The sequence below is a fragment of the Pseudonaja textilis genome, chromosome 1 (assembly GCF_049901715.1).
Source record: "Pseudonaja textilis isolate UNSWEBS1 chromosome 1, rPseTex1.2, whole genome shotgun sequence".
In the NCBI taxonomy this organism is placed as follows: domain Eukaryota; kingdom Metazoa; phylum Chordata; class Lepidosauria; order Squamata; family Elapidae; genus Pseudonaja; species Pseudonaja textilis.
The window spans coordinates 33,021,367-33,035,855 of record NC_141990.1 but is presented as its reverse complement, the minus strand read 5'-3'; the positions used below and the strand labels follow the sequence as shown (position 1 = coordinate 33,035,855).

The window sequence follows — 14,489 nt, the reverse complement described above, 5'->3', positions numbered from 1 at the left end:
TTCAACTCCCAGAATTCCCCGTGCTGTCTGGGGAATTCTAGGAGTTGAAGTCCGCACATCTTAAAGCAGCTGAGCTTGCAAAACGCTGCCTTAGAAGATGTCTGTGGATCACAGGCCAGTAGAGAGTAAATTTCTGACTTAGGTTCATGCATTCTCCATAAAAATTTAACTACAAAATGCCAGTCACTTTTTGTGCACTATAGAAGTGTTTCTGTGATTTGTCCTGGTCTTGCTTCTGGATATTATCATGTGCTCTACTCTATAAAAAGCAGGAGATTGAATATGCATTATTTAAAAATTATCATTTGGTTTCCTTGGGTCTTCATGTTTAGCTTTACCAAAATGAAGGCATTCATAATTTAAAAATGAAAATAGGCCTGAACTTAATCACCTGCTGCAGAGAATAGTTTTCAGGAAGGCTGTTATAGAAAAAGATTGTTGAGGTGAATAGGAAGAATATGCTGCTACATGACTTCCCTTGCCCAGGCAAATTCCCCATTCAAGTAGGAACGAGAGGATGTTCAAAGGGAGGAAAGTGTATAATGAAACTACTGAAACTTATTGCCCTGCAACAAAGATGCTATCAAAGAAGACAATTAATCGTTTTACTGGTTACACCAGAAGAACACCAACTAGTTTCACAAGATCTAGTAGAGATAATGTACTTTTAGAAGGATAACTCTTTATAATTTCCTTTACATCCTGGCTGGAATTCTCAGGGCAGCTGTTGCTTTCATGCATAATTGCAGTAATAAATTCCTCATGTGTGAAATTGCTTGCAAGTTCTTAAGTATCCTTAGGTTCCAAACAGCAGGACATCTGAAGATTGAATACAAGATGGCTGATTAGGAATTGAGAATTGTTTATTTTTTTTAATAAGTAAGATCCAATAAATGGCCTGGCTTCCTTGTTTGCATTCTGTTAAAACATGCAATATATTATATGGCCTTTCCTTCAAACAGACATCTGACCAAACATTTTGGATTAAAAGGTGCTGAGCATTAACTGCTCAGAGAACTTGTGATGTGATATCCTGATGTTCTCTGCTGGATCAGTTTGCTTTATTGCAATATTGCTATGATGGCTTTTGCTGCTTTGATTGTGTTTGTAAAGTTTTCAGGATGCATTTCTTCATTTCTTGGGAAAGTGCATATGTTGCTAAGATAAGAATACCATCCTGACTAAAGGAAGTCCTATCCAATTTTTTCTCCCTAAGCAGTTTTTAAAATTTTTCACTGTAGCCATGAGTCCTTGAAATGTTTCCTTTTATAAAGTGAAACCTATCCTTTCTGAGTCAGCCATAAGGTTTTGTCATTTAGCACCTGACTATTGCTATGCAGAATCTAGAACCCTTCAAATGAACCACAGAGAGGAAAACTCCCAGGTAAAACAATAAGATTTTATTCTATTTTATAGGAGTGGAAATGCTACAACTGATACTTCTAATGCTTTCATCTGCCCTTAATGTTAAGGGTCTTTGTCTTTTAGATTTCCTAAATAATACCAGCAATCCCAAACTGTCTTATTAAAATATTGTGTAATATTGATTCAGTGCTGAAATAAACATTTACATTTCCCATTTTTTTCTTTGTGTAAACTGTATTTTTTAATTATTTACTCAGGCCTGGGAAAGACTGGAAAAAGCTGAACATGAAAGAGAACTGGCATTGCGTAATGAGCTCATCCGACAGGAGAAACTGGAACAACTTGCTCGCAGATTCGACCGTAAGGCAGCTATGCGGGAGACTTGGCTAAGTGAAAATCAACGACTGGTTTCTCAGGTGACACTTTTAAAGAACCTAGGCAAATAAAGCCGCATTCTCTAACCTGGGGATAATTCCCACTTGCATTAGTGGGGTGGACATGTTTCTCTGCATTTCCTTCAGGATTCTGAATAAACCTACACAGATATATTTATGAACGACTTCCTTGCACTAGTATCTATTAACCAGAAAATGCAGTTTGTCTCCATAAAATTTAGTCATGTTCAGGTTTACTGCAAACTGTATTTTTTTTTAATTTCTAAAATGATATTGATGCAAGATTCTACCAGAAATGGCAATCCTTACTGAATTCTAATTCTTCGTTGTAGACCATTAGAGACACAACCCTACAGTAGCATCATCATGTCAGAAATGTTAATAGCCTTGTAGTAAAGGGTAGGGAATTATGACTAAGTAAGAAACTGGACTAAAGTTTACTTGTCAAAACGAGTGCAAGTCCACCCTTCCACATGATCCAGATATGTGCGTTTGCATTTTGCAAATGCAAAATAGGGTGTAACATGGCGGTACAACTTTATTGATTAGTCAAGTGGCCTATCAAGAGTATAGGCACAGCACTGTGTTCATACTATGGCTAAGCCATGTTTGCTCACCAAGGCCTCGTTGAATAAGCCACAATTGGACAATTGGAGGAACAAGGTAAGGGAAACATCAGAGGTCAACCAAATCTTTTAAACAAGTTGCTCGTCAGGTTCTACCTCCCAAGGCCACTAGATCCTAAGCCATTGATAGACCTAGGAGAACTACCTCCCAAGGCCACTTGATCCTAAGCCATTGATAGACCTAGGAGAATTGCAGAAGTGTAATAAGAGACTTTATGGTAAACAATATCAATACCATTGTACTATTCTACTTAATGCTTCCTCTTCTAGGACAACTTTGGATTTGATCTTCCAGCTGTGGAGGCTGCAACAAAGAAACATGAAGCTATTGAGACAGATATTGCAGCCTATGAAGAAAGAGTCCAGGCAGTGGTTGCTGTTGCCAGGGAACTTGAAGCAGAGAACTATCATGATATTAAACGCATCACTGCAAGGAAGGATAATGTGATTCGCCTATGGGAATATCTCCTGGAGTTATTAAGGGCACGTAGGCAACGACTAGAGATGAACCTTGGTCTGCAAAAGATCTTCCAAGAAATGCTCTATATTATGGACTGGATGGATGAGATGAAGGTAAATGGCAGAACTGTATGCTAACTGTATTCAGAACAATAAGCAAGCTTTCATTATACATTTATTAGGCAGCTGCTCACATTTTCCAATGAGATAAAGATATACACAAAGGATATGCAGATTCTCTGGTTATAACTGTTCCCATTACATATGTCAGCTCTCAGTTAACAAGGAGGTTAGAATATATTTTGAAAAAGTAGAGTAGATTTGGATTAAATCTTTGGGCCTAAAGCTAATCCTTGATTTATGAACTCAGTTGGGATGGGCATTCTTACTGCTAAGCAGTGAAATTGTTAAGTGACTCGTGCCCTATTTTACAACCTGGTCATAAGTCATTCTTTTAGCACTTTCATCACCATGAATAATCATTAAACAAATGGTTGTAAGTCAAGGACTACCTTAATATCAAATTGTAATAATTTTGTTGCTATGGATCTTTTGAGAACCGAATAGTACAAAATAGACAGTCAGTTGGGAAGTGTGAATTAGTGTATAAAATCAGAAAGGTAAGGAACAAGTGCTGAGTTCTTTATTTGCAAAAGAACTTGTATTTTATGGAATATGCTGGGCAAGTACAGAAGATCTAAGAAGGGATATTTTATGAAGCAGTAGTCAGAAAAATATTCAATTTTTTTAAAAATAAACTATTAACAATTTATGCTTTCTCCAATTGATTCTATACAAACAGGTGTTGCTAGTGTCTCAAGATTATGGCAAACATCTCTTGGGGGTAGAAGACCTGTTGCAGAAACATGCTCTTGTGGAAGCTGACATTGCCATACAGGCTGAGCGAGTGAGAGGGGTCAATGCATCTGCCCAGAAATTTGCTACAGATGGGGAAGGTAAGATACTTGGGGTCACTCTTGTGTACTTGACCTATGCGAGTTGTAACTCCGTGTACGTTAGGTGTTCAAAGAGATAGAAGATAGCAATTATTAGTTTATTGTAACCACTCAAAGTCACCTTTTGTGAGTTGGGCAGTCACATAAATTAGACCAGTGAATACATAAAAGTAAACTGTCAAGTGGAAGGGAACATATACACACCCAGATTTTCTGGACATGCCTATCCATCTTATACCTGTGCTTCGAGAACAATATTTAAATAAGATGTTTGCATTTGCAGAAAGAATACATGTAGATCAGGTGTGTACAGTCATGAAACCGTATATATTTGATCAAAGTTAGCATCACTGATTATATGGCAGTACACACTTAATTTATTGGCCAGTAAAATATGTGTTAAAACAGATTTAATCATTATGGTGACTCAGCCCTGGTTCCAGCAATTTTCACTAATTTTCCTTTACATTTCTTTTTTCTGGCTTAATGTAGCCATTATTGCAGGTGTAATAAAAACAAAAAGCCAGCCAAATCTGGCCACATGATATAATGGGTTTATACATATAAAAAAATCTGTTGAGAATTATGTACCCTACATGCGGTTTCTTCAGAATTTCCTACAATTTGCTGATGTTATTTTATCACATCACAGAAGGAAATTTTAAAGGATTTTTTAGAAGAACAGATTATTTTGTTCCCTGTATTGCAAATATTTTGGATGCATAGAATTTGGGCTGTCTGTTTGCATCTTGGGAAGTGGTTCTACCAGAAAGTTGCTTTAATTTGCACTAAGAGATGTCTCTGAAATGTGCATGTATTAAATTGAAATAATTTAGATTGAAAAATCTATGACCAGATTTTAAGGAACTAGTATTTGCTATGTCTCCTGGTATAAATAATGTAATATTCTCTTGTGACTAATTTTCCATGTCCTCTTTCTGCCTGTGGACAGGTTACAAACCCTGTGATCCTCAAGTTATTCGAGACCGTGTGGCTCATATGGAATTCTGTTACCAAGAGCTATGTCAGCTGTCAGCCCTACGCCGTGCTCGCTTGGAAGAGTCACGACGTCTTTGGAAATTCTTCTGGGAAATGGCTGAAGAGGAGGGATGGATAAGAGAAAAGGAACAGATCTTGTCATCAGATGATTACGGAAAAGACTTAACCAGCATTGTCCGGCTTCTTAGCAAACATAAGGCATTTGAAGATGAGATGAGTGGTCGAAGTGGTCACTTTCAACAAGCCGTCAAAGAAGGGGAAGATATGATAGCTGAGAATCACTTTGGGTCTGAAAAGATCAGAGAGAGGATTTCAGATATCCAGAATCAGTGGGCTAATTTGGAGCAGCTCTCTTCCATACGGAAGAAACGACTGGAAGAAGCTTCCCTACTTCACCAGTTCCAGGCTGATGCAGATGACATTGACGCATGGATGTTGGATATCCTCAAAATTGTCTCAAGCAATGATGTTGGCCATGATGAATATTCAACTCAATCCTTGGTTAAGAAACACAAAGATGTGGCTGAAGAGATTGCGAGTTACAGGTCAATAATTGATTCTCTGCACGAACAAGCTAACGCCTTACCACAGGAGTATGCAGAGTCTGTAGATGTTCAGAGCAGATTGTCTGGAATAGAGGAAAGATACAAAGAAGTTGCAGAACTCACCCGGCTTCGTAAGCAGGCATTGCAAGACACTTTGGCTTTGTATAAGATGTTCAGTGAAGCAGATGCTTGTGAACTTTGGATTGATGAGAAAGAACAGTGGCTGAATAACATGGAGATACCTGAGAAATTGGAAGATCTGGAAGTGATACAGCACAGGTAAGAGGCCTTGTAGCTTTTTTTTCAATTCCACATTCATTGAGCTATGAGCTTAATCATTAATGCTTGTTGGGTCTTTTTTTCTTTTCCCCTTTTCTAGATTTGAAAGTTTAGAACCAGAAATGAATAGTCAAGCATCACGTGTTGCTGTCGTTAATCAGATAGCTAGGCAGCTGATACACAATGGCCATCCAAATGAAAAAGAGATCAAGGCACAGCAAGATAAGCTCAATACAAGGTAATGTATTTGTCTCTGGTCTCATTTTGTCTAATTTTTAAAGCTTTAAATGTTATCTTTTATCTAGGGCCAGACAGATATTGTATCATTTATTATTTATAGTCCATGTTGTCCATTCAAAATGGAATAGATGCATTTGCTGCTGAAAAATAATAATGATCAATTGGCATTTACTTTTGTCAGCCAAACTGCTCTCTCTACCCTAGTTAGGGTTGCCTACTTTATTCAGAAGTTCTAATTATTTGCCAACATTAATTGAACAAATGATGTTATTTGCACCTGCTGCTTATAGATCTTTTGGAATGTTCTAAGTATTTTAGAATGTATTGAGAACTACAAATAAAGAAGCAAAAAGCACATTACATTTTGAAACGTGGAACAGAGAAGCAATGATGAAAATGTGAAGTTCACTGTTTTTTCCACTCTGCATCTTTGCTTTAGGTGGAGCCAGTTCAGAGAACTGGTGGACATAAAGAAAGATGCTCTTATCTCAGCTCTCAGTATCCAGAACTATCATCTTGAATGCAATGAAACCAAATCTTGGATCAGGGAGAAGACTAAAGTTATTGAATCCACCCAAGAGCTTGGCAATGACTTGGCTGGCGTTATAGCTCTTCAGAGGAAGTTAACTGGAATGGAACGTGACTTGGTAGCTATTGAAGCCAAGCTCACTGATCTCCAGAAAGAGGCTGAAAAGTTAGAATCAGAGCATCCTGACCAGGCTCGAGCCATTCTATCTAGGCTTGCTGAAATCAATGATGTTTGGGAAGAAATGAAAACGACTTTGAAGAACCGTGAAGAGTCCTTGGGAGAGGCAAGCAAACTGCAGCAGTTTTTGCGTGATTTAGATGATTTCCAGTCCTGGCTTTCCCGCACCCAAACAGCCATTGCCTCAGAAGATATGCCCAATACATTGATGGAAGCAGAAAAGCTGCTTACCCAGCATGAAAACATTAAGAATGAAATCAATAATTATGAGGAAGACTATCAGAAAATGAGAGATATTGGTGAGATGGTGACCCAGGGTCAGACTGATGCTCAGTACATGTTCTTACACCAGCGTCTGCAGGCCTTGGACACTGGATGGAATGAGCTTCACAAAATGTGGGAAAATCGGCAGAATCTTCTTTCCCAGTCCCATGCCTACCAGTTATTCCTTAGAGACACAAAGCAAGCAGAGGCATTTCTTAACAACCAGGTAAGCAGTTATCATGACAAGGATGCTGTGATTCTCAGAAAGTAGGTTCGGGCAACATGTGAGTCTCCAAATGTTATGAATAGTATCCCCTTCTGTTGAATTTGAGTTCAACAGTATCTGGGAGGGGGATCACACAATGCCCATTCTTGCTTTAAACTGACTGTCTTTTTGGAGAATACTTCTGAGATACATTGGTAGCATTTTCCCACTTCCATTGAACTGACTACACTGACCAAATTTTAGCCAGCCACATGAAAAAATAAGCACATTTTTGTACTGATAGAAAATTAATTAGAGATATTTTCCTGTGGGGTAGTGATCCTTATTCTCAAGAAACCATTTTCTGAATGGATAAGAAGTGTTTTGAAAAAGATTTCTTATAAAGAAGCTATGATAAGCTACCCAAGCTGATATATTGACTGTAGTCAGGTAACACATACCTGGATCAAGAAGGAGTGACAAGCTCATGCCCTGTTGTTGTTTTTTTCCCTTCTCATTTATTGGGTATCTGAATAAAAGCCTTTCTGCTTTTCCCAAACCTTTATAATCCTGTATTGGAAGAATGCTTCAAGCCACAGGTGAAGAGAAATCAGGAAGTCATCTGGTTAAGCTTGCATTCATTCACAGTCCTCCAAATCATGATGCTGGAATCTATATATATTTATCTATATCTATTGAAGGTGACTATATATGCGTGGCATGGTCTTGCAAATGGTCCAGCAGATCTACATTTGTGAAGATTCACTTTTGGCTCAACAAGATTAACAAGTATTTAGAAATCAGTTTGTTTAGATATAGAAACACGTTTAAAAATTCACAGGGATTATGCATTGGGTCAATAGAGGCCATTTGGACTAGAGATATGCAAATCAGTCTACCACTCTGGTTGAATGCATTATGTTAACCTAGATAATGTTAACTGTAGACTAAACAGCCATTAGTTGTATAATAAGTTATATCTTACTCTAACTATTTTTAAATTACAGGAGTATGTTTTGGCACATACTGAAATGCCCACCACTTTGGAAGGAGCAGAAGCTGCTATCAAAAAACAGGAGGATTTCATGACCACAATGGATGCCAACGAGGAGAAGATCAATGCAGTTGTAGAGACGGGAAGAAGGCTGGTTAGTGATGGCAATATCAACTCAGACAAAATCCAAGAGAAAGTGGACTCTATTGATGACAGGTACATTTATTAATGATACTTGGGAGTGCCGTGTGCTTGCCAAATGCACAATATCATGAATAAATTGACTGGATTCACACAATACATTAAGTTACAGTCAAATAAATTTGGCATTTGATGCTCTAGCAGAATATTCATTGATATTAATAAAGATATTAATTGAGGGCAGCAAAGAAAATTGTTTAATGTTTTAACCTGAGGGTGATTATATGGATGTTTTCATGTAGGACTATTGTAAGCTGCTAGATTCATACGACTGGGTGCCATACAAATATTTTTAATAAATAATACATGGGGAGAAAAAAAACAGCAATTCAGTTCAAGCACTGTGATCCCCCATATGACTAGAATCATGCCATGAGGGCCATGTGAATTAATGTACCAGTTCTACTCTATCCATCCCAGCATTTTCCATAAGTTGTCCAGGTTTATAAATTGTACCATGAAGCTACCAGAGTAGAGGTGATGTAGCTGGGATTTCTGAGAGCTAAATATGCTAGTTGATAGTTCCTGACTGCTTGTCTAACACACCTGTTGAGATTAGGGAAGGTATTAGGGCATAAAATGCCCAGTGTTCCAAGTAAGAATGTTCACATTTCAGAATTCTTTTCTGACATTTCTTGTGACTTGATCAGTATTCAGAACAAAGTCAGTTGAATGTCAGAATGTATTGTTCTTACTCTGTATTGAACATGGATCTCCTGTAAATTTACTTTGACTTTAAGTTATGCCAGTCTAGGCTGATTCTAACTTTAGTACTTTGCTGGCTGATATTACTCTTTTTGGTTTCCTGTGTTGGGCTTACCAGGCTGTAATACCAAAAGAAAATTACATTTCTAATTGCCCTCAATGATGTAGAATAATGTTCTACATTAGAAGCAAGTGCCAAGTTAGAAAAATAAGTTGAAAGGGATCCAGGACAGACTTCAGAGGTGGGATTTAGGCACTAGGATGATGGCATCATCTCTTCTCCAGTGCCAGGGCTATAAAAAATCTTTGCATGGGCTTCCAGAAGAGTAGCTATTGAGAGGCTGGCACACAATTCTATATGGCTTTAAGGTTGTTAATAATAAAGTGATGACATCCTCTATCATCACCAGCTTATAAAGGTAAGTAACATATCTCTTGTATCAACTTCCTTGCCAACTAGACTTAAGTGCCAGCTATAAGTTACATGTATACTCACCCAGCCACTTTACTAACTGTTAGCTATGCTGAGCGAATGGCACATCTGATTGAAGATTTTGTATTTGCACTTTGGCTGAAACAATGTGCTTTTTCAGATTCTAGTTAGCTGTCAATGCTCATAGCTGGGTGAAAATAGTATGTATTTTAAAAATAGACAGTCCCAGGTTCAGTTGTATCTCCCCCCCTCTCTTTCTCTCTCTTCCTCCCTCCCTCCCCTCCTCCTCCCCCCCTCTCTTTCTCTCTCTCTCTCTCTCTCTCTGTGTGTGTGTGTGTGTGTGTGTGTAGTTTTAGGAACAAATGGAATATTAAGGCTAACCGCCATTTAAACTTAGATGTTTTAAAAATATTAACTGTAGTCTGGATCCACACTATTTTAAAAATTTTTGGGTTGTTACATAGTTATAGTTTCCATAATTTGCACATAATAATAATAGAACCTAATGACTAAATCCAGACAAGCAAAGGGTGACATACGAAAACGCATCATTTTTGTAGCACAATTAGAGAACTTAGTAATAGTTTCCCACTTTGCATGATAGAGAAAACATAGTGAAGATGTTCTGGTTTATTTTCTTGTTCACCATGAAGAGATTATGTTTATAGCTTAAAAGATTTATTTATATTTCAGTTTATTGAACCAAGATATAATAATCAAACCTTTTAAAAACTGAGTTGCTGTTTCTCATTTTCTTTTAATCTAAATCCAGTATACTCTTAAAGAATCATTGATATTTGATGTCTTGTTTATTTGTTTTAATGTTCAGCAATCTGAACTGTTTTTGTTTAATTCTGCAATAATCTCTTTCAAAAATAAAACTTGCTTGTAATTAGGGAACTCTTAAAAATACATACCAGAACTTCCTTTTTCTAGAATACATAGGTACAATCACTTGCAAAGTTATCTTAAGCCTGTTACTTTATTTAAGTATTATGAAAACCACCAAAGAGCTTGACTTGGTAAGAGTTGGTTTATAGAATATTGAGTCATAGCCAAGGCTTATTAAAGAGCTTTGGAGGGAACTATCCCTTGCGTGAGAAAAATCTGTAATATGCAATTGAATTATTAACAGAACATTCTGTCAAAGCATTTTAATTTTCTTGCAATTTTTTTTGAGGAAAACTGGACAAGTTTTGCCCTTTATAGTGACAAAAAAATTCTCATTGCTGAGTGAAAAAAATTGGTCCAGTTTCTGTTACTAATTTTTACAGGAAATAAAAATGCTATTATCTGTAAACAGTACCACTTGAAATTGACATTCTATATGAGTTTTGATGACAAAACTATTAAGAGCCACCACCACAAAAATAATTTATTTTTAAAGAAGAAAGGCTACCATGGTAGTTTTATTTTAAAAAATTTTTTCATTTCTCCTCTATTCAGTGAACAGCGTAAAACTAACCATACCATTATTTGCACTGCAAAAATCTGGATAATCACTAGAAAGCAGTATTTTTCTTTGTTTGCTGCCCTCTAATGGAATTTTGCCCTCCAGATTGGATAGCCTTTCAGTTGGCTCTTTCTCATTAAGAGTCTTTGGCAAGATATTTTTTCACTTTCCTTGCTGATGTTATATATTGATGTTATGAACTAGCTACAATAATCAGCTAAAACATAAAGTGTGTCTGGTTCAGATTTTTTTTCTCAGTGTTTCTGAATTCAAAAGATGATTTTAAGTGAGCCACCCTCTCCTTCCCTGTTTGATATGTGTTGGGGAGAGCGGGAGTAGAAGGAAGATCTAAATTAAGACTGATTACTATTAATAATAATAATTTGGAAATAAATATTACAAAGCCATATTATGAAGCCTGTGAAAAAAATATTTAACTTTTATAAAATTTCTGTAAAACTTCTATATTCCTATGCATTAAAACTCATTCTCTAGAAATTTTGTAATACAAAATTACTTTTTCAAAATAATTCACATGTAGCTCACCAGGGTTTCTTGAACTGTCCACTTCTTCTGATTAGCTTGAATGTGCTACTTTAACATGCTCCACATAGTCTGGTGTCTGGTAACTGGTGCAAAATGTAGCAGCATGGACAATTATGTGAGCCTTTAGAAGGAGACAGGTTACACCTCTGCTCCATATGCTGCACAGTTACCATTTTGATTCTGGATCCAAGTCAAGATCCTGGATTTTACCTTTAAAGCTCTATATGGCATGAGGTCAGATTATCTGAAAGACCATCTCTCTCCATCCCATCAAGTCCAGTGGGAGAGGCATTTTATAGTTCTTATCAGCTAAGGAGTTCCATCTGACAGAATCAGGAGGCAAACCTTTTCTGCTGTGGCGCTGGCCCATTGGGTGAGATTAGCTTCATAATGGAAACTGCAATCCAACAATATAGATGAATTAATTCATAAATTTGTTTGTTTAGTTTTTATATTTTAAGCCACTCATCTCCCTCAGACAAGCAGTTTATTATACATAAATACTTAATTCATAAGTTATTCATACTTCTTAATTTTCTTCTCTTTAGTTGCTAAAACTGTGTTTGTATTCTCCAACAAAATGTTCATAGCCATATGCTTTAATGAAATTTATCTTTTAAAAAATGTGTATATAATTCAATCAGCATTCTCTTTAAATGAGCAGCATTCTCGTGTTTCTCAGCATTCTGGGGATTTCTGGTTTAAATCCCCAGAATCATCATGAGTGTATAAATGATTGTGAAGGTGTTTCATGTTACTCTTTTGTGTGTAGGGAAATTTTGAGGCTTGTCATTGTCCCTTATTTCAAGGGGTTTTGTGCTTGTTTAGTCTAGCATCTAAACATTAGAAAATAACAAAAAAAGTACAGTTTCTATTCTGACTGTATTCAATTTGCTCAAAGTTCCAGTGCTGAAAAATGTCTTCTTTGTTTTTACACAGACATAAAAAGAATCGTGAAGTGGCCAGTGAACTTCTGATGAGATTAAAAGACAACAGAGACCTTCAAAAGTTTCTTCAAGATTGCCAAGAGGTATGTTTTCTTAACCCATTGAGAAAATGATTCCTCCATTCCCCTTCAACAGAAGGTACTTATGTTTGTGTGTCTCAGTTTGTATTTTAGGTCCAATCTATTAATTAATAACAGATGATTGCTATCACCTCTAGACCAATTGATTAACCTTTAATGGCAGACAGTCCTTAATAGCTTTCATTATTCCTGTTTTTGTTTTGCTATACCAGCAACAGTATACCATTTTATTTAAAAAGCCAAAAGCCTTCTAGAAAGGTTGGTTCTAATGTAACATAGTTTGCCTTCCTTGAGAGCCACTCTGTGAGGGAAATGGGCAGTTAAATATTGATATATAAATAAATAAAATATTATAAAAATGAGACTTAAACTAAAGTGCATAATCATAAATTCCTAGATTATTCTTGTCTCCATTGCTTAACAATTAAATACATTTTGTAGTCAGATACAACCACCAAATTTTTCCTACATTGGAAAGCTGCTACAAGTTAAAATAAAGAGTTCTGGACAATTGGACTTGTGGCTTGGTAAGTTTTAAGGGAATTTTGTGTACTCTTATTCAACTTAGATGTTAGAGCTATAAACAGGTTAAATGACATCTGTAGATTTCAGCTCCTGAGAACCAATGACCTTCTCAGAGAGCATGCTAATCAAACTGAATTGTATTGTCCATGATCAAGAACTATTGATAAAAATGGAACTTAGTAGTGAGAAGGGATGGACATAAAAGAAATGCCTGATATCTCTGTTTGACTTGACTGTGTGAGGTTTAACAGATTTAACAGACTAACAGAGTTGGAAGGGACCTTGTAGGTCTTCTAGTCCAACCCCCCACCTAAGCAGGAGACCCTGTATCATTTCTGACAAATGGCAGTCTAATCTCTTTTTGAAAGCTTCCAATGATGAAGCTCCCACAACTTCTGAAGGCAAGCTGTTCCATTGGTTGATTGTTCTCATTGTCAGAAAATTTATCCTTGTTTCTAAGTTGAATCTCTCCTTGATCAATTTCCATCCATTATTCCTTGTCTGGCCTTCAGGTGTTTTGGAAAATAGCTTGTCCCCCTCCTCTCTGTGGCATCCCCTCAACTATTGGAACATTACTATCATGCCTCCCCTGGTCCTTTTCTTCTTCTTCTGTCTAGACTAGACATGTTGAAGTAAACAGTGCTTGCACCACGCACATATGAGTAGCTTATAGCAAGAACCATTCTGTCTACTTTCACGGACCTTCCTTTGCTATTAAAACTTTGCTCATAAATAGAATTGGACCCCCCCCAAACATCTCATCCCATGTTTTGCCACTCCGGGACCCTGAGAACATCTCTTTCTGTAAGTCAGGATAATATAGCTTCAAAGTGAACTCGGTGCTGCTTTGGGAGCAGACCAGCTATTGTCCAGTTGAAGCCTCAAAAAGAACCCTTCCAAAACCATGAACAACCTCTTTGTTTTCTCCCTCTGAAAGGCAGATTCTTCTAATTCCTGCAATTGCAGATTTTCCTTTTAGTTCCCTCTTTAACAAGCCTTTTATGAAGTGACCTTTGGAAATGTTCATGAATGAATGAAAAATGATCTTTGTCGACCAAAAATAGAGGGTGGCTGGCCTAGCTGTCCCATTCTGCTCCACTCCCTTTGCTTGGATAAGACTTTATATGTGGGAGAGATTTGTTGCAAGCTATGAATCAAATCTATTGACATACTTTCCTCTTGGGGGTGGTTGGCTGAAAAAATGCAGAATGTGCAGCTTCAACATGTACTACATTTTCTTAGCCTCACAGAAAAAAAGTTAGCAAGATTTGAATATGGTTACTTGGGAGAAATCTCTTTTAAATAACATGAGGTTCAACTGATAACCAATCCTCTTTGTTTGCCCGTGGAAGAGAAGTGATAGGTCTCCTTTACACATATTCCCAAATTTGTTCCAGAGTTTTAGAGAATTCAGAAAGAAGGAGAAGGCAAGGCAACTTCCTGTTTTATGGAATTTACAGAATTCCACTCCCATAGTGTTAGATGAAGCCTTTGATTATAGTCTCAGGCAGAGAAAAAAGCTGTGCCACTTTTAACATTCTAAAGTTCAGCTAGCGTAAGAGCACT

General features: G+C 37.0%; 1 protein-coding gene across 2 annotated transcripts in view; it reads left to right on the top strand.

Annotated features, from left to right (window-relative positions):
• SPTBN1 (spectrin beta, non-erythrocytic 1) overlaps nucleotides 1–14,489 on the top strand; it is a 185,120-nt gene that overhangs the window by 132,527 nt on the left and 38,104 nt on the right. For both annotated transcript variants that reach the window (XM_026696031.2, XM_026696032.2), the window contains 8 exons: nucleotides 1,623–1,781; nucleotides 2,657–2,959; nucleotides 3,648–3,801; nucleotides 4,754–5,624; nucleotides 5,725–5,862; nucleotides 6,304–7,060; nucleotides 8,047–8,249; nucleotides 12,311–12,401. In XM_026696031.2, coding sequence (XP_026551816.1) covers nucleotides 1,623–1,781; nucleotides 2,657–2,959; nucleotides 3,648–3,801; nucleotides 4,754–5,624; nucleotides 5,725–5,862; nucleotides 6,304–7,060; nucleotides 8,047–8,249; nucleotides 12,311–12,401 — 2,676 coding nt within the window. The remainder of the gene's footprint in view (nucleotides 1–1,622; nucleotides 1,782–2,656; nucleotides 2,960–3,647; nucleotides 3,802–4,753; nucleotides 5,625–5,724; nucleotides 5,863–6,303; nucleotides 7,061–8,046; nucleotides 8,250–12,310; nucleotides 12,402–14,489) is intronic.